The sequence below is a fragment of the Acanthopagrus latus genome, chromosome 23 (assembly GCF_904848185.1).
Source record: "Acanthopagrus latus isolate v.2019 chromosome 23, fAcaLat1.1, whole genome shotgun sequence".
Taxonomy (NCBI): domain Eukaryota; kingdom Metazoa; phylum Chordata; class Actinopteri; order Spariformes; family Sparidae; genus Acanthopagrus; species Acanthopagrus latus.
The window spans coordinates 13422336-13442578 of NC_051061.1; the positions used below are offsets into that span (position 1 = coordinate 13422336).

Genomic DNA, 20243 nt, shown 5'->3' on the forward strand with positions numbered 1-20243 from the left:
AACTATTCAATGTTAGCTCCATCTTTTAAATATGATCATTAAAAGTGAAACGAATTGTAAAGTTACTAAAAAATACCTAATCTTTATTTGCTTAGTGGCCTCGGAGAAAGAATACTTAAATTTCTTGTTCAGTCCTCAGAAGTAATCTATTCCAATAATTCTCCGATGACCACCAGCATGAACCTGTGTGCTGCCTTTGCCTGCTTTTCTCCATGGTGGCCAACGCAGCAGCCTGCTTTGCTTCGCAGAGGTTTCCCCACCGCCAGTAGTGCTCAGGCAGACAGAGCAAGCCCGGCCCAGCGGAGGGAGAAAGAGAGAACGGGAGGAGACACACAGAGAGAAAGACCAGCTTGCTCAACAGCTGAGCAGCGCACTGCACTGCTGCCTGCCCCTCCCCCTCCACTGCACAGAAACACACAGATGCTTGCCTGCTGCCTCCCTGCCGTTCACACATGAGCACGGTCTCGTCCTCCTCTCCCACATGGGTTCTCTCGCTCGACAATCGGCACTTATTACGGAGGAGTGTCGCAAGGCTAGAGGACAGCACTGTCGCACAGGAAGCCTCTAGTCTTTCCCCTCCTCTTGGCATGCCCTCTTATGTTCCTCCATCTCTACAGTGCCTCCCCCACCCGAACAACAACACTCAAACCGGCCCCTCTAAACATGATTTACAGCTCCATTATCAAAGGCCAAAGGCCCAGAGAGACACGGCGTATGCCAGAGAGAGAGAAAAGAAAAACGAACCAGTTGCGGGAGAAGAGTGAATGCCAGAAAAAAAAGTGGAAAATGTAAGCAAAGACAAAAAGAGAGCTTCAACAAAAACATCTGAAAATGCAAAAAAAGATCCCGGTTCATATTTGCATGTGCATTTCGATCAAATGGTGGACGATCCTGCCAAAAAATAACGTCACAATCTATTTGATCATAATCACAATCCACACTCGAATTACTGCATGTTGTTTCAATTTTGAAAATGCCACACTAGAAATAGCCTTTGAATATTTCTATTCTAACCACTGGAAGACAATATTGGATTATAGATGGATCTTTTGGCACAAGCCCCTCATCTGCCATGTTGCTACCTTAAACTGTCTCATTGTCTCTAACATGTCAAACAAGGAAAAGCGTCATGAAGTAGTTTGTCCTATCAGCGTAACCATCTAGTTGTTTACGTCACTCTGTTGGTTTCTTCACATATGTGATGTCTGGAAAAAGAAATAAGAGGACATCTCAGTCTGCAATCTCAACAATGCACCTGAAGAGAAGATTTCAGACACCTTCAAGTTCTATCTCAATTCAAAATGCTGAACTATTTGGTTACCTTAATTTTGATGAGACAAGTTTCTATTTGCAAAGCTCTTTCATAGCATCTAAATGTGGCTGGACTTCATTGTGGCCAAAACTGAGCCAAGTTCATGACTCTTATGCCGTTTTTTCATTACATCTGCCGGCCTGGCTCTACTCTGCATGGTCGGGATTTTTCCTTTTCCACCACAACTGGTCTACCTGCTTGAAGGTGTGTCTGAAACCAATGAAGAATCGGTACCGAAGAATCACTGCAAACAATGTGGCTCAGCTGGCACCAAATACTGATATTGGATCCATCCCAACTCTATCATAGAGTCTAAAAAGTAATTAATTGCCCAAAAATCTCAAATGTGTTTATGGAAAAAACAGTGGGCTATATTTTCAAGACACATAGATTGATTGTTAAATGTGCTATAAATCCTTTCATTTTTTTCATTACCATACAGCATGTGTTGTTATTTAAGAAAACAGCAACAGTTATCAAACAATGAAGCCATCTTTCTTCCTCAGGCCACTGTCAAAACTTGTTCCATCCCTTGCACACCCCAAGTGCTTATCTTGGCCAATATAAGCAAAGACTAAATTTGGAAGAGGAAAAGGAAATTATTCATAAATAATAATTAGAATATGTTGCCTGCAGGCTGACAATAAATCAAGTAGATCCACACATAGTTCACCAATCTACCATAGATACATATATCTCACTTGCTCAATACAGTTTGGTCACCATTTTCTCTTTACCATATATTGTTCTAACCACACAACACAACATTCACATTGGAAAACTTCACAACTTTGTTAATAACATGATGGAAGTCAAACTGAAAAAGACAATTTGGCCATATGAATTAAAGATAATAACCACAAAGAAAATGTTTTTTTTTGCCACATCAAAGCTTGTCAAACTGAAACTATAAAAGTGTCTCGTATTATGTGTGCGACAGCACATATGATCTCTCTTTCAAAGCAATAGTGAAGCCAGCTACATTTCCCAAGCTCTGAACATTAAAGCCGAATCATCAGTCTCCCACCAGCATTTCAGCAGCATGTTTCTCTGTTGGCAGCCACACAAGGTAAATATGACATTTGCCAGATTATACCGTTTTATCTTGTGTCCACAGGTTAACACATAGGCAATGAACACGACCAGTTTAAAAATGTCTTTACTCTTTCCATATCTCCTCTCAAACACAATCCCAGCATCTCAATATGATATAAAGGCATTTGTTTCAGTTTCTGAGATTCATGCACTTGATAACACTCAACTGGTTGGGCTGCTGAGGGCTGGTCAATTGAAATAATACATTTCATATGCTTTTCAGGAGAAAAAGCTGAGATGAAAACAAACATACATACTGAAATAGATAAGGTGCATGGCTTAACAATAATAGCCCATTACATGGCTGGATCGAAGCTATTTCTGACCACGTGTATGGTAGTCATTATTTACTCAAGGACAGCTTATTAACCAGTTTGGTTAATATAGTCAAACTCACCATATGAAATACTTCTTGTAAAAAGTCAGAAGTATATGAATTAAAAGCTCTCCTACATCGGGAGCTTCAAGCGCTTGCGAATAAAATAACAATGACAGCACCTTAAATGTAAGAATGGTGTGGATAAATGGTGGTGGTGCGGCAACAAAATAAATGATCTACATAAAACAGATTAGAGGGGACATATTCATGTTATCAACTCTTCTAACATTCAAGGAACGCACTGAAGTCCAGTCAGGCAAGTTGTTCAGTCATGACAGAGCACAAACATTTTAACCCTTTCCTGAAATCCAATTCTTGTAATTTAGAAAAGCTGAATTTTGAACCTTACCTTATTCATGTTTCCAGCTTGCTGGGCATTCAACGCATTGTGTGCCCCCAACTGTGGCCCTCCTTGTGTGAGTGTCTCTGCCAGCACACTGCCTCCAACACCAGGTCCTTGTGCCCCCTGCATGCCTTGGCCCTGGTACTGCATGCCAGGTCTACCCCGGCCTGCAGGTCCCAGAGTCCCATTCATCACTTGACCAGCCTGGCCCATGACCCCATGACCCTGCCCACTGTTCAACATGGCCTGGTTGAAGCCCATGCCTGTGCTTCCATTGCCGGCAGCACCTTTCTGGGCCTGGGGAGACTGGTGGTTGGCAGCACCCTGCCCCAGTGGACTTTTACCAAGCACAGCACCTAACTGGCTTCCCACCATGCCCCCCTGTTGGGGGCCACCTCCCAAAATGGAGGAGCTTCCTGGTCGCAGGAGCTCAGACAGTTGCTTGTGTTTGGCAGCTGCATCAGGGACAATGGAGTTAAGACCAGGACCTCCACCTGGACCGCCATTAGATGACATTCCCATTCCCAAGTCTCCATTGGGGATGAGCTCATCTGGAAGGTCGTTTTCCAGGTCAAACAGAGACACAAGATCTGAAAAAGATAAAAAAATAAACAAGAATTAGCTTTCATCACTGACTCGAGCCCTTTAACCAATAACAGAACAAGCTTCTAACGACAAAATACAGAGCAATTAGGTTTTTATTGGAAGATTTACCCAATTATAATGATCTGATTAATAAACGATTTAAGTAATCCAGCATAAGACCCCCAAATTTTAGGATAAATATCTGCAACTGCAAGTTTCTAAACTACATTTTTAGTATTTAAGCAGTCCACTGTGAAGGAGGAGAATCATGCACAGGTGTTTTTAAAAGGATACCGTACCATTCATCATTTTATTACAAAATATTGACCCAGCTGCATGCCATTTTTCAGGCATAACATTATACAAAAAATATAGGTTATCACTCAGTGCACATATGCTTATCCGACGTATTGAATTCTACTTAATTAGTGTCATTATTTACAATGTATATTTAAAGTCCTCTCCTTTCATCCCTTTAAGGATCATTGTCACCGATAATAATTACAAATGCAATGATTTTTTTGGCTCAACATCGGTGTCAACATCAGTCTATTGGCAAATAAAATGGCATTCACTGATGCCAATGGCCGATGTTTATTGTTGTTTCCCCATTCATTCTTGCTTGGTACACACGCTTTCCACCGTAGACTATAGTCATTACTTTCCAAGCAATGTAATGTGCACATGTGAGGATTCTTTTGGATCAGCGTGTAGTTTGCAATATATTCCAGTGACATTTGCTGATGTGATCCCTTCTGTAAGACCCCTGAGACAGCTTTGAAGTGGAGGCTGACACATGCCACAGTGTTGAAACAACACTCTGATGGAGTCAGATCCTCTTGTCTGCATCTCTATCTCACTGGATCCCAGGTAGAAGGACCTTTACTTTAAAAGTGGATTTTAAACGGCATGAGCCAGCAGCACTGTAGGTACAACTGATGGATAGGCCCAGTGCCGGAGTGGGAGATGAAACAAACTTTAGGGAGAACCGATTACCCAGAGAGCAAAGCACAAACTGACGGGACATGGTCCACATTGGAAGAGATCCTGGACGAATATGGACCGAAAAGGTCAACTAGCAACTTAAAAGTACTTGTGAATTTTAGCGTTTTTGTAAATAGCTTTTGCTTTTATATTTACATTTAACTGTTCTAATATATGTTTCACAAAAAGAAAGATTTTGATGGGATATATACCAACATTTTTCATTAAGCAGTAGGTGTATAGCAAAATAAACAGGCTTTTGAAGCAGTTATTTATTTATTTTTTTTAAAAAAGACTGTCTTTTTCAAGGGAAAGAAGGCTACATTAAAAAGGTTTTTTACAATTTTATGATTGAATCTCTGCTCATGTACTGATAGCATAATGAAGGGCCAAATCATTTCAAAACAGTTATTTTGTTTGAATAAAAGGATTTCTTGGTTTCCTTGACACAAAAGGAAAAAAATAACAATCAATACAAACCAGCAAAAAGGGATCTCAATTATCGGTCAAATTGTTATTTGAAACATCAGCATCTGCCCAGAATTTCTATATTGCTGCAACCCTGATGATAATAATAATAATAATAATAATAATAATAATAATAATAATAATAATAATAATAGCGTATTTTGTGATATCATGAGATGTTATTGTAAAACTACTAATTACTATTACTAATGATATAGATTTCTCACCCACACCTCAGCTTTGCCTAAAGTTGGCAAAAATACTTAGTGTCTGCCTGCCCACTCATGTTGTGAATCAGTATTTGGCAAGCGTCAACATGATGCACAGTTTGAGTGTAAACTAAGAATTTGTGTAACATTTAAATCTAAATTCATGTAGGGAGGAACACAATGTGACACAATGACCACATTTCGGAAAAGCATCACACGCCAATGTAGTATCAGTCTGAATGAGCATAGTAGGTCTGCCCTATTCTGTGCACACAGTCATTCAGATGACTTTGAGCAGAATAACTTGTAGTAAGGTGACTTGTTGTTACACAACGGTCCCCGTTTTAACTTAACAGTTCTTTGTGACAAAAAAGTGCAGAGGAAAAGCTTTAGTTCTGTAAGTGAAAGCAAACGTATGGCTACACAGAAAAAGTGAACAACACAGAACACAGAGAGAAAATAAACAGAAGCTTAATGAAGGTTGCAGTCCAATTCACACGTCTATGTCGAGGATCTTCACGTGAGGGTGCGAGTGTGCCTGTGTATGTCAGCCAGTAAAAATGTTACCAGCACAACAGCCACACCCACGCCTAGCTCTCTGAGTTATTACAGTAAGAGAGAAATCCAACCTGTTTGTCTATGAATATTGTGTCAAATAATGGGAGGTTAAATATTACAGCCACAGGCTCTAAATGGAGGAAAAAAACGATTAAAGCAACAAGTCTCAGAATTACAGCAAGAGACACGGTACATCGTTGAGAGCAAGCACCTGTTACCTGCCAGAGGCTTATCCACCACCAAGATTGAGACCACAAAAATTTAAGAGGGAGAGGATACAGCTGAGCCATAAAACTAACTCACAGAGAAAAAGTGCCTTCAGCAGGTTGAGTCTTTTCAATGGCATTTGAATTGGCTCATTATACAACAAGGATTTGATGAGCATATCCAGTGGCAAGAAATCACATGCCAAGCCATGACAACGGAAGCGCTCACTGAGGACAGAATCCCAACACTTGAGTCACACTCACTATTCTCACCTGAAGAGGACACCGCTACTGACAGCTGTAATTCGCCCAAACCTTTTCAACAGCCGCATCAAAAATATTCAATTAGACTCTTCAGTCTGGGAGATAATAACAGGCTGTGCAGTGGGCTGTTGCTGCCTTACCAAAGTCAGACAGAAATGGGATGGAGGTGGAAAGAATAAGATGCTCCCCTCTATCCCCAAAGAGACAGGGAGAAAAGTTGTGAGCCAATCATGGCAGTGCTGAAGGGACATGTTAGATTTATAAGGAATCGCGCTGAGCACTGGGGAAGTAGCTAGTGTACAGTCCTTAACATGCAGTGGAAATGTTGGAGAGGTAAGGCTGATTGTGGAGCTCTGATTCAGCTAGCAAAATGGAAATAAAACAAATTGATGCAGGTATTTACATTGAAACTATCTAGGAACCACCTGTTCGTATCTTTTACAAGAACAACAAAATAATTACTAAGGGGGTCATGGCCTTTGACTTTTGATTGTAAAGGTCACAATTCGCTTTAAACCAACCGCTATTTCCATTCCACTGCATTATTAAGAAGTATGAAATACATTGGATGAACTAGAGTTATCATAGTCTACATAACTTTTTTAAAATATCTGTAAGTGTATTTTCCTTTGAATGTGCACAAGTAGGTGGGAGTGGAGATATAAAACTAAATTACCAGTTCAAATTACTCAAAGTCAACTCAAATTATGGTTATGTGAAATGGTGACATCCTTACCTTTCAACCTGTGTGAACTGTTGTTTGAAAACTGTTTATAAGGAGGTTAAAAAAACAATTTGTAAATGGGGCACCCTAGTATTAGGGAACAATTCTGGATTCATTACTCTTTCAGCAGACTGGTAGATGTAATGATGTAAAATCACGAAAATGTAATGCCACATTTAAAAAGCGAGAAAGCACTGTGCTCATTTCCTTGCGATTTGATTGGCAGTACATTTGTAAAACCTTTTATTTGGTGCTTTATAAGAAGAGCTGTGATGACTTCAAGATGTGCAAAATTAGTGGCACACTACACTTGTAAAGCTGGGGCTGCAGTCATTTGCTGCGCAGTGTTTATGAAAACCACAGCCATTCAGAGAAAATGACAAGAAAAAAAGGGCAATGTGAACAACCTGACGGGGTGAAAAACTATTTTTACTCTTGCAGAGATCGAGATTTGAAAGAGTGAAACAGCTCAAAGTCTTACTCCAGAGAATATGAAAATTTTCTGGATGTGCAAGATACTACAGTTAGAGTTGGTAGAGTGGGCTGCAGGGCAGAACTGATTGGGGTGGCTGATCGGTTGGCATTCATTGCCACCCATTGTTCTCCTCATCTAAATCAGTTCCACCTCAGCTGAGATATTAGCCAGCAGATCCATCGTCTGCCACTGCTCTAACATGCTGGGAAAGGCAACATTTTAACACGACTGTTTATATACGTGTTAATGCTAATAGAGCTGATGCTCACCCTGGAGTTGGGTGATCATGTAGATCAGCCAGACAGGAGAGGTGGAAACCCTATGAGCAGAACGAAGGTTGGCGAGTGGCTGCCCATTTCTTGCCTTAAGCGCCGACACACACATCTAACCATACACATGAAAACAAGCCTGACACTGGCCTGGGACCAGAGGTGCTAACACAGACTGACAGGAGACTTGGGCATCATAAAAATCTGTCACACATTAACAAAAACATCAAAGACGTGCTGCTAATCTGTGGCTGTTAGCGACAGCACGGTGGGCAGTGGGCTGGATGTGGCAAAGGGAGACGCCTTTGCTATCTGTCAGCCTACCAATAACAGATAAGTTTTACCAGTGACAAACGTGACTCCGTAAGCCAAGCACATTCAGTTATATAGCGATAGCACATCTTTGTAACACATCTCTGGAATCTAGCATTAGTCATAATGAATTAAATCTTTGTAGCAACTGAATACTGATAACCAACTTTAACATTTCAAAGTCAGTGAGTGTATTATTTGATGCTTTGAAACCCACCCACCTGGAGTTATGTGGTTTGATTTCTCCTTTTAAAATGAGTCTGTAATCATTTTCTCTGTGTATGTCGTACAGAGATTCACTTCATCAACTCAAAGTATGTAAAATTGAAAGAAATCAAATAAATTTAGGTGTGCACAATATAACAGGAAAAATACTCTTAGAATTATGGCTTTTTCCAACTCAAGAAAAAAACTGTGTCTATCCTCCCACCTGCAGCCAAGCACTTCAATTCTTTTCAGTGTACTTAAGACCCTGAGCTGCATCCAAGACTTCAAAGAGAGCATGTCTACAAGAGACACTGTGCAATGTCTCACTGAATACATGTTTCTGTGTGTCAACCAAGACAGAAAGGGCTACTGGCAGCGGTGGGGGAGGAGTCTCAGTGTCAGGCTGCTTTATTGCATGGCAAAAGCTCCCGTCACCCCTGAGAAGATGAGCTACCTTGGCTGAAGACCGAGGACTGTCAGTCGGCTAGATAATACAGCCACCCACGGAAGGCAAGACGGACTGAACAAAGAAACTTCTCTCAGCTGACTGTGTGGCAGACAGATGTTTCCGATCTCCACTGCAATTTAGATAGAGCACCAGTCTTTGTGTGCACTCGAGAGGATGAGAGTTAAGAGGCGGCTGCAGTGGTGTGATCCCAAAACTGAGACGGCGCATGCTTTTTTGATTTCGAGGCTAGTAAAAGAATACCACCAAAGCTACGTGCAGTACAGAGCAAGTATATGCATCTACTTAAGCTTCACCTAACGGTTTTTACACCATCATTTTTAGCCTGGGAAAAAGGTTTAATTGACAAGTATGCTCCTGCAGTAGAGGTGAAGGGAGCTCACTGAGAAGTTTCCAGTTATTAAGTAGGGAATTCCCCAATGATTGATTTGAGCGATGCACAATATGGATTGTTTCAATGGATACTGATAACTACCCCCTTCTCACAGCCAATATGGATAAGACACAAATACATTTCTGTATCAAAAAAAGAACAGTTCCTAACCTGTAGTTTGTGTACACCTGAGAGTAAGAGAGGTTAAGATGCAGTAAGCAAAGATGGATGATTTAATATTCTTCAGCACCGATAAGATTGGTTGTGTTAAACCCTGTAGGTTTTTCCCTCCTCTCGGAAATTATGCAGCATGTTTCGCAATTAACGACTATGTAGTCTTCCTCTGAAAAAAAAACAAACATCCACACCAGTTCCAATATGTATGGCTCTCTAGTCTACACCGCAAAGCTCTACACCGGTGCAAAAGTTTGATGTCATGACTTGAACAAATGTGTGCTACAACTCTAGGCGACGACTCTTGAAGTAAGAAAACATCAAGTCAAAATCAACAGTCCAAATTGAGCATAATTTATTGTTTAAGGTTAAACATTATTGGTGCATTACATATTAGACTTAACTTAACTGGTGAAATTACATTTGAATGAACATTAAGTCAGCATAGAATTTTAATGCGTAAGAGGTCATATTACGCCATTTCAGGTTCATACTTGGGTTCTAGTATAATAGGTTTACATACTTTACTTTTTAATAAACTATTTTTTTCTCATATGGATCGTTGCTGCAGCATCTCCGTTCACATTGCATCTTGGACGCTCCATTTTCGCTACAGAGTGAGTCATCTCGCCTCTGTTCAATCTTTGGCAAGAGCTGCACAGGTGCATTACTTAACTGCGGAATACAGCCAATCAGGGGCAGTGTAGGGCTGGTCATGCTGAGCACAGTAGTGTGATCTAAAATAACACTGCTACAGTGGTAGCAACTGTATGTCTGATGACTGACAGAGGTGTATATATATATATATATATATATATATATATATATATATATATATATATATATATATATATATATATATATATATATATATATATATATATATATATTATAATAAATATATTAAAAAAAGTGATGCACATTAAAGTAAAGGCTCAACTCCAAACCAGGTGTTTCGGGCGGTTCAGGAGCAGTGTTTTCTGTGGAAGAGAGTAACTCCCTTTGGCATGGACTTTGGAGAAATGACACCAAATGAAAAGCCCAATGTCTAAGAATTCCTGCTTTTGTCTGTTTTCTATCATTGTAAACTGAATATCTTTGCGCTTTGGAATGCAGAATGGACAACACAAGATCTCTGAAGACATCAACCAGGGCACCATGAAATTGTAATGGACATTTATTATATTTTATAGATGAAACAATGATTTGAGAAGAACAAATTTAATCAGCATCAATGAAAATAAAAGTCAGCCAGAGCCACCCAAACTCTCCTTTCTTTGCTTCTCTGAGAGAAGCATGAAATCCTCTTTCTCACGGAGAACCCATGTAAGAGCCCACTTTTCAAACAACATCAGCAGGTTTCCCTCTCTAGAGAGTGAGTCACAATCTAATCAGTTCATACATGACAAGATACGTCCTGGCGTCACAAATGGATGCCAACAGTTCTGCTCAAGTTTGAAGAAGTCACTTGTAATTTTTGGAAAAATCTGCAAATGCAGAGCTGTGGTGCCAAATCTTTATTACTCTGTATTTAAATACAAGCACTGAGTAGCAGCTCTAACTTCTTAGACTGAAGGACTATCAAACTTCTGACATTTTTGGAAACATAAAAGCTTCAGTTTAAAGATTGAAACCTTTAGTTGTCCACTTCAACCAAGTGACTGAGCATGTCATGATGAGAAATACTGACCATCTCTCATTCACAAATAAATGAAACACAGCACATTCTGAAATGTCAACCCATGGACATGAGTGAAAATGTCTTTTATTACAGATGAAGTCTGCAAAATGCAGCTGTTGGTCAGCCACAATAATTGATATCATGAAAAAAAGGCTCCAGGGTACAACTCTTTTTTTTCTCACATGGGCCATGGGACATTTTCATTGTTTTTTTTAAAAAGTGTAGCGATTGCAATTGCAATTTCTTGTGAGTGTGTTTTGATTCCCATTAAGAGAAAATATATATGTACCATTATTCCCGTTTGCAATCACGTCCATAGTGTGTTAAATAAGAATATATATTTGTGTTCAATTAATTCATGTGCTGGTGCACCTAAATGAAAAAGTAAGGCACATTAGTGCAACCAGTCTAACACATCAGCCTGGAGCCTTGTAAATAATAACCACTTTAAAACTTGCGCGTAATTTGTGTATTGCATAAGACTGATTGAAGATTTAGTTCTGTATCAACTTATCACCGCAGGCACATATCAGAGCTTGAACATCATTGAAAACCTCAAAACTTGAATGTGAGCGGGTGGCATGCCACCTCAGCAGATCATTTAAGTAATTATGCAATGTGTTGGCCACAAAATATTTAAGCTTATTAAAAAAGGGTCACTTTATTAAAAAAATAAATAAATAAAAAACTCTTCCATTTAATCCAGCGAAGCTGATGTGCCGGTTGGACCAGTGAAGACGCATACCCCAGGGCTAGTAGTCTGTAATGTTCTATTCTATCATGGCAGCAGATTTTCTCAGCTCTGAGGCCATGTTGTATAAACCGGCAGCAGAAAAGTTGGATATAGGTACAACACAAATGTAGTTCTGCAGGATATCTTTCCAGATCACTTTAAACCCAGATCATTCGTGCATTTTGCTGAATGAAATAGGGGCTGAACCTTCAGTGGCATGCTGACCCTGTGGTGAGAGAGATTATCTTTCCTCCAAACAACTCAGGTTCAAGTACTTGCAGTTGTAAAGAATCTGCACTTCTGAAGGGCCAATAAGCAAGATGCTAAATCCAATCCAACTACACGATCCTCTGTGTTATACTGGTGACAAGAATATTGTTGTAATTTCTGGCTAGGTAATGAACAGGTGACATGGCACAGAGACAGAACCAGTGCAACATGGGGCAAAATAAAAGGAAAAACCAACATCATATGACTTGTGTAAACACAGAATTGTAATTAATTTGTATCTCAGAGATGTTATGATTGCTAAGCAACCATTATGTTGTTGTTACTTTTGACCCTTTAAAATTGAAAAGTTGGGGGGCACATTCTCCCAGATGAGTAATTCTCATGTGATGAGCAGGCAGTGAGTTTGCACTTTTATATATGCACATTAATTGCAGATTTAGTCCAATAATCCTACAGGAATTTAGTGGACAGTTTTCTCAGGATGTGTGCACAGTGGATGGATTTTACATTGTTGTAGCTCTTACCCTTAAAGGTAGATGCATTGAGCAGGGCTGTGCAACTGTGTGGACTCCACAGACATACATAAGGCTGCAAGTTTGCACATCCTCTTTATCAGCGAGTTGCAGTAGTAAAAAAAAAAGAAGAAGAAAGAAAGAAAGAAAGAAAGAAAGAAAGAAAGAAAGAAAGAAAGAAAAAAGAAAAGGTCCTGTTCTTACCTGGGCCATCTGATCCTGAGAGAGGTGAATTCAGCTTAGGTCGCTTTGCAGTGGGGGGTCCGACATCCAGCAGATTGTCAGCCATCCTGATCGGCAGATTTTTATGAATGGTTGATGGTGCAGGAAAATAACAGCAGGATCAGTCCAACTTGGCGGCCTCCGGCTCGTAATGACGGGTAACTTTTCCTAACGTTACGCGTAAAGAAGCAATTTCACAGTTTCTTTTTTTTCCTCTCTCTTCTTCTTCTTCTTCTTCTTCTGGACTGGCAGACAGGCGAAATGCTGCCTGGAGAAAATGGTTTCAAAAGAAGGGCAACAGCGCCACGCTTCGCCGCCGAAGATCACCCCATGATAATCCAACACCCAACACCCACATAATTATCCTTAATAATTACGTCCAAAAATTATTTCAGTTCGAGAAAAATAAATAATAATCAATCATAAAATATTACAAAAGGCGTAGGCAAATCCCTTTTCCCGCAGATCGCCGGTTTCACGTCTGTACAGAATCATTTTTTTCGCAGTCGAAACGAGCGACCATAAAATCTATCTCGGGCTTAAATAAGAAGAGCAAAATTCAAAAAATATTTTCTATGAAGTGGATTATTTTTCTCGTCGCTGTCTCCCGGTAAATACAGCGTCTCGGGACGGAGATACGGCGAGAAGCGGCGCTCTCTAAAAGGGAAATCAAATATACAGTGGGCTTTCGAGACGATAAAAACCCACGTAATCCTCACATGTTTGCATTAATTCTCATCGGAAGAACTAACACTTCGATTTTCTGGACGAAAAAAGCCGTTTGAGCCCGGTCTGGGTACCTCCGATCGGTTTTTAAAATTAATGCTCCCCCCGAAATCCCGATTCTGAGCCGCGTCAAGATGGCGGCTGTTGATTCCTCCGATACAAAAAAAAGTTTTTTTTCTTCCCAGCTAGACTGAGGGGGGAGGAGGGGGAGGCGTCGCGCTGTGACGTCCTGACGTAAACCTGAGTCCCACCGTGCGTCATGGGGACGTACGTGAAGTTGCCTCTAGGGGAGGAATAACCCCCCTCAAAAAATGATTTTTACTGTATGCTACGTGTTTTAAACTTCACAAACACATAGCAGGCACTGATGCAAATGTAACGGACTTACTTAAAAAAAAAACAAAAAAAAACAGCGCATTGTTGATGTTAATACAAAGACAGCAGTACTTAAATTCATAGGGGGTGGTGGACAATAAGTAGGCTTACATTAAACAAACTAATATGGTACAATGTATAGTACTTGATTTTATCTGTTTTTAGCAACTTTTTACATCTATTCTAATACATTTCGGGGCAAGGTGACCAAGTTAGGGCTAAATTTAAGTGCTGTACTTTAGTAAAAATGTTGAGGTACTTACAGGTTGATTATTTCTATTCAAGTCATACTTGAGTGCAAATAGAGATATCATGTTAAAAAATTATTTTGGTAAAAGGAAGTGTCTTCCAATAATTTAATGAAGTGTTATTGGTACCAATACAAGTCAAACATATACATGAATGTATATACTGTATACATGGGTTGAGCAAATTACCAGACCCAATATGTGCCATTTTTCGGATTACCATATTTGAATCCTTCAAATTTGAAATTTAATATAGACTAAAATATATTTTGAAATGCACTGCTTTGGCTCTGCAAAGCAACTTGCAATTAAATTATCAAAATAAAGTAGCAACTGTGGTATTAAAAAATGAAATATTGACAATGTATTAATAATGCACATATAATAATACAGTGTGAATAATTCAGTGCAGATATTGGGGCCTTGTGGCTCTTTGTTGCTCCAGGGAAACCAGTGCAAGAGAAGTATTAAAATTCTTTAGCTAAAGTGTAAATGCATTCTAAAGTGTAAGCAAGTGAAAGGACGCCACCAATATTAATAGATAGTATTCATTATGCAGCCTATTTGTCCCTTTTAAACTGTATACTTTAATAGATTTTAATGACTGATTCTCAGATTTAAGCCACATATAATGCTGAAATTGATTTGAGTTTAAGCCAATTCAAACACTTATATTTGTAACATTATTTCGCATATAAAAAAGGATTAATGTTGTGTTTTTAAATCTTAATGCCCCAAAACAACAGTGTAAGGTAACAGAGTAATACTGCATACAGTATAACAAAAAAAAGGACTCAATGAAAGTACAAGTACCTCAGTGTTGTAGGTTTGTTTGCTGGCTGAGAACAGTAACTAAAGAACATGTACCTTCTTACGATCCACCACTGATAAATACAGAACCACATATAGTATACAGGCTATGAATTCAATCGGACAACGTTTCCCAGCAACTGACTTTATTCAACTTTAACCTTCACTTGGATACCTATTAGCGTGCTCTATACAAAAACAATTCCAAAGAAAGCAACATTTCATGAAAACTTGGCTTTAGCAGGCTACTGAAATACGGCCTACCTGCACACACATAGTAGTGTCTCACCAGTTTTATTTGGCTAGTTTAAAGAAAAAAAAACAATACAAAAAGGAAATCTGTATTTATTGAAGCCTTACTGTCCGAGCATGTTATACTTTTTGAGATGATGAAGTTGACTTAAATGTCCTGGTCACATTCCTGCTAAGATTAGAGCATCCCACACACAACCGCACAGTTTTACAAACACTTGTACATTTTTTTATGCACATGCAGGCGAACGGACCGCACAAGTATTATTCCAACATTGTTAAAGTTACCCCGACTATTTAATATTCTAGTACATGCGCTTATATAAATAATAGAAAAATGCTCAGATACTATACAATATAAAGGCATACTGTACATAAAAAGTGAGTGCCTTGTGCAAATGTGTTTAAACAGTGATTATATAAATGACCTTTCTGGAGCGTGCAGAACACAACCTAATGCAAATTAAAGGATAAATTCACCCAAAAATGGAAATCCAATCATTATCTACTCCCCCTCCCCTCCCATACTGATGGAAAGTCAAGTGAAGTTTCATAGCCCACAAAACGTTTCTGGAGCTTCGCAGTCCTGTATAATGAAAAATTTCCAAATGCACAGAGAAATATCTTCACCGTAGCTGCGAAGTTAAAAGTGTCACCATAAAACCCATATACAGTGGGTGTACACAAGCTTGACTGCACTTTGACAATGCAAATAACTTAAGTCGATTTTGGATCTCAGGGCTTCCAGAGACTTGGACTACGCAGGACAAGCTGTATGAAATTTATGTGGGTGTTTACATTTTAAAAGTCCCCATCTACTTCAGTTGTTTAAGAACATGCAGTTATGCTGAGAGGCCTCAGAAAAGTTTTTATGGACATTAAAACTTCACCTGAGGATAATGACTGAATCTTCAGTTTTGGGTGTATTTATCCTTTAAGGAGGAGATAAGATAACACACAAAGATGACAATGACACTCTTTGGCATCAAAATTTTCTCGGTGTGCCATTCTGCTGATTCAGAATGTCACTTACATCCCCATAAATCGAAATCAAAGGCTTATTTGCACTGAAACAAAAAAAAAGGTGTGAGTTGACACTTCTATCTCAGTGTGTCACATGTACAATACTAATCCAGAAAAAAAGTTAAGAGTTCATAAAAAACACATTATTTGAAACAGCTTATTAGAAATACTAAGGAGGAAAAAGCGATGTAACTTATATGCTATACCCGACACTCTATTAAGCACTTAACCTTGGATATGACAACAATAACTAATGTAAGAGTCCTTTTATTGTAGTATAAGAAACAACATTTCTGGGCTGGTGCAAGGGTTGTGTGCTCATTAGCATAAAGAAGGTAATTTTCCCTTTCAATCCAAGATGATATTATTGCATTTAAAAGAACCCAAGTCCATCTGAGCAACAGATACAGCACAAAAATAAAAAAGGAATAAAATAAATGCAAAAAGGCCAATTAATGTTGAATGTGTTTGGTATGTTTACCTTTGATATTAAGAAAAGGCACTGCTCAAATGTCATGACCCTTAGAAAACTTCAAAAATTAAATGTGACCCAAGCACAAAAGTAAACATTCTTCTGCTTATGCATACCATCAGCTTTGTTTAAAAAAATAATAATAAAGCAACTTAGAGCACATGGTGGAAAGAAAAAAAGATGAAGAAAATCAGGTTCAGAGTTAAAAGGCACGAGCTACCCTCGTTTCACATGTAGAGAGATGCGGCAGCTGAAAGAAATGTTTCCATGATTAATAAAGAAGGCAAACTGGTTCTTTGTTGCTTGATTACTTAAAAGTACTGATAATGAAATGTGAATTTTAAAAAAATGCAGTAAATCGTTTTTCAGGATATCTAAAATGTCAAAAAGATAAGACACTGAAACTTTTTTTTTGCCTCTGAGCACACAATCCTTTCTGCTGAGAAACAGTGACATAGAGAAAATATAACAGCACGAGAGATTTACAGTTTGATTTCCTTAATAATGCGATGTCACAGTATGAAATCAGTGTCAGAAAAGGAAGAGTAAAAACACCAATAGGGATACAATACGAAATACATCTGGTGCACTGCCTTTGCGTTTGCAGCACTTGCACGTTGAGTTTCATGCTGTTGAAAAGTATGAAGCGGCTGATGCGTCCAGCTGTTTCCGTCCAGTAATGTCTTTCAAATCAAAAGAATCAGGAGAGGGGAGAGCTTCACGTGAACAGTTCAAGTTTTCGTGTGACAATAAATATGATAAAACACATTTAGTTTTGATTTGTGACATGTGTGTATCCATGTCTTAAAAGCACTATCAACTAACACACAGTGATTCCACAGCAAACCTAGGCAGTTGTTCTCTCTAGTCGATATACGGTCGCGGCTAAAGACACTCTACAGGTACAGCGGTGCCTTGTTGGATCAACACGAATCACAGCTTGAGCTCCCATAAGATCTTGAGGGAGGGCACGAACACTAGTAACAGTTAGCCTTGTCTACGTTGCTGTTGTTGCACGCATGCATGATTAAGTGTAGCTGAGACCGTTATGCCTCAGTACTGAGGCAATAAAAACATCTTAACCGAGGCCAGAGAAGGAGCTGCCACTTCAGCAACTGATTTCTTTTATTCTTTTGTATTTTTCTCCAGCTGCATTCCTAAACATGTTTGTCATCCTCCAGTTTCACCAAATCAGTCGAGGAACTAATCGTCACCTCTCGTTATTAAAACCCTGCGTGTTCTTATTATTACACAGTCACATACAAACACACACTTACGCACACGGAAATGCATGCAAATACACCCGCACAACACACAGCCTGGCCTCATCTGCCTGAACCGATTAGCGTCTTTCTGGTTATCGTGGAGAACATGGAAACAGGCTCTGCTGCATTCTTGTGCAGATCTTACTAATACATATCTTGGAGTCACATCTTAATAGCTTTTACTTGACAAACTGTGGCACTTTCCATTTGTAAGGTCAGCTTGCTGAGCTCTTCTTTGATAAAAGGCAAAATATCATAGCAAAACATAGTTTACAAAGTAAAATTGTAACAAAAGCAAAGCATTTGTCCAAAAAAGTCTGCCTATTTACAGTTTTCCCTTTTATGTTATTCGTCCCTTACTCAAAAAGGCTTGGTCTACACATTATTCTATTCTAAAGGCACTTAAAAGACATATGAAAGAAAGAATTAAGATTAAAGGTGTACAGATAATCAAGTAAGTTAATGGGAGACGATGGGATCTGTAGCAGGCGAGAGAAAGTTCAGGGTCAGCCATCACCATCTTCTCATTTCCTGATCCCTCTGTGGTCCTGTCAGCACCCTCCACTGACAGTATCATCCAATCAGATATGGACTAAAACAACCTGCTGCCTGGCCCGGGGGTCTCTCCCCCTGATTCTGCCTGTGGTAGGACCAAATGTACAGCAATTCTACAAATGCCAACCTGCAGGAACAAGAGCTTAAAGGGTAGAGGACTTGTGTTAAACAAATTCTTATAGTCTGGTTAACTCTCCAACATTACTGTCACAATCATCCTCGCATTTGTCTTTCTTGACGTCTTTCGGGGAAATTGTTGTGGAATTTTGGGGAGTATTTTGCTGAGCCGAGGATGAGATGATGTGCTGTTTGTTATTTGCAGACGGTCCTTCTCGGTTGGTGACCAGGAGGGATGTCATGCCACCGTGACACGCAGACTGCCTGGCATGAGAGGTCTCTGTCGAGGGGCGTCTTTCACGGCCGGTCGCCTCTTTGTCATGGCCATGCCCTGCTGTGATAGAGGAACCAGCACTGGCACTGGGGACCAAAGTAGTGGTACTGGTTGCATTTGTGCTGGTTGCGGGCACCATACTGGCGATTTCATCCGTGGGCGATCGCCCAATGCTACCATCCACCTGTGCCCGGATCTCTGGTGAGACTGACAGTTGGTACTGAGGCACAGGGCCGCTGTCGCCGCTCTTCGGGTAAAGGAAGGTCTTCATCTGACCTTTGCCTTTGACGTTAACTGTGCCACGGTAATCAAACTCATAATCCATCCCACTGAGCACACAATAGCTCTCTTCGCTGACCTGGACACGACACTCCACGCCTGTAGTGTCCATGCGACTGGCAATGTTGACCGTGTCGCCCCAGATATCATAGAGAAGCTTCGTGGTGCCAATCACCCCCGCTGTTAGAGGGCCGTGATTGAATCCAATGCGTAGCTTGAAGCCAAAGCCCAGCATGTTCTTGTTGAAGTCGTCGACAACGCGCATCATTTCCAGTGCAAATTCAAAGAGAGCACGGAGGTGGGCGTGAGGATGCGCCGCGTCTGCACACTGCTGCGCATTGAGTCCTGCTGCTGCCATGTACGTGGCCCCGATTGTCTTGATCTTTTCGATATTCGAGAAGGCAGGCTTACGTAACAGCTCATCAAAGTCTCCAATTAGCTCGTTGAGGACCCGGTAGCACTCCTTGCCTCCCTCGTAGCTTTCCTCATAAAACTCACTGAAGTTTACAATGCTGGCAAATATGACGCCCACATTGTCGTGGTTTTTGGAGTAGCTCTGGGTGACCTTCAGCTGCTCGGCTACATGGATGGGGATGATATTGCGAAGCAGCCAGTCGGCCTGGTCCCTCATGTTCTGGATCTTGATGCGATGTTGATCAGCCTCCACATTGCCGTGGTAATGCAAGCGGTGACTGACCTCGAATTCACGGTTAAGAAACCAGACCAGGAGGAGGAGCAGGAAAAAGGCCACACAGGCCTCGGGGCCCAGCAGGTCCCGTGGGTGTGGCTGTGGGTTGGAGTCTGCTGGGCCGTCAGCCATGACGATGGAGCTGTTGCTGCTGCTGCTGTTGCTGCTGCTGGTGGTAATGTTCTGGCCATCCGACCTTGAGTAGGGAAATAAACAAAAAGTTAAAGATAAGGTTAGATAAAGTACTTTGGTCCTCAAAATAAATGTGGCGCTGTAAACACTGTAACTATGGAATCTTTCAGCACGAGTTGCCTGCACCTGGCCAGTGCTTAAAGCAGGTTGGTACTCACTGGTATGCAGCACCTGCACTTTTACAT

The 20243-nt window shown here is 40.3% G+C and overlaps 2 protein-coding genes across 8 annotated transcripts in view; both read right to left on the reverse strand.

Moving 5' to 3' along the window:
• The window catches only part of crebbpb (CREB binding protein b), a 33713-nt gene extending 20039 nt beyond the window's left edge, over positions 1 to 13674 (reverse strand). For 5 of the 6 annotated variants that reach the window (XM_037089038.1, XM_037089034.1, XM_037089037.1 and 2 more), the window contains exons 1-2: positions 12765 to 13673; positions 3136 to 3719 (exon numbers count right to left, since the gene is read on the reverse strand). In XM_037089038.1, the coding sequence (XP_036944933.1) occupies positions 3136 to 3719; positions 12765 to 12849 (669 nt within the window). In that variant the 5' untranslated portion in view covers positions 12850 to 13673. Of the gene's footprint in view, positions 1 to 3135; positions 3720 to 12764 lie in introns of all 6 variants that reach the window. The other variant, XM_037089035.1, reaches the window with a different exon arrangement.
• Positions 13675 to 15120: 1446 nt separating this feature from the next.
• The window catches only part of LOC119014314 (adenylate cyclase type 9-like), a 38263-nt gene continuing 33140 nt past the window's right edge, over positions 15121 to 20243 (reverse strand). For both annotated transcript variants that reach the window (XM_037089353.1, XM_037089351.1), the window contains one exon: positions 15121 to 20062. In XM_037089353.1, coding sequence (XP_036945248.1) covers positions 18685 to 20062 — 1378 coding nt within the window. In that variant the 3' untranslated portion in view covers positions 15121 to 18684. The remainder of the gene's footprint in view (positions 20063 to 20243) is intronic.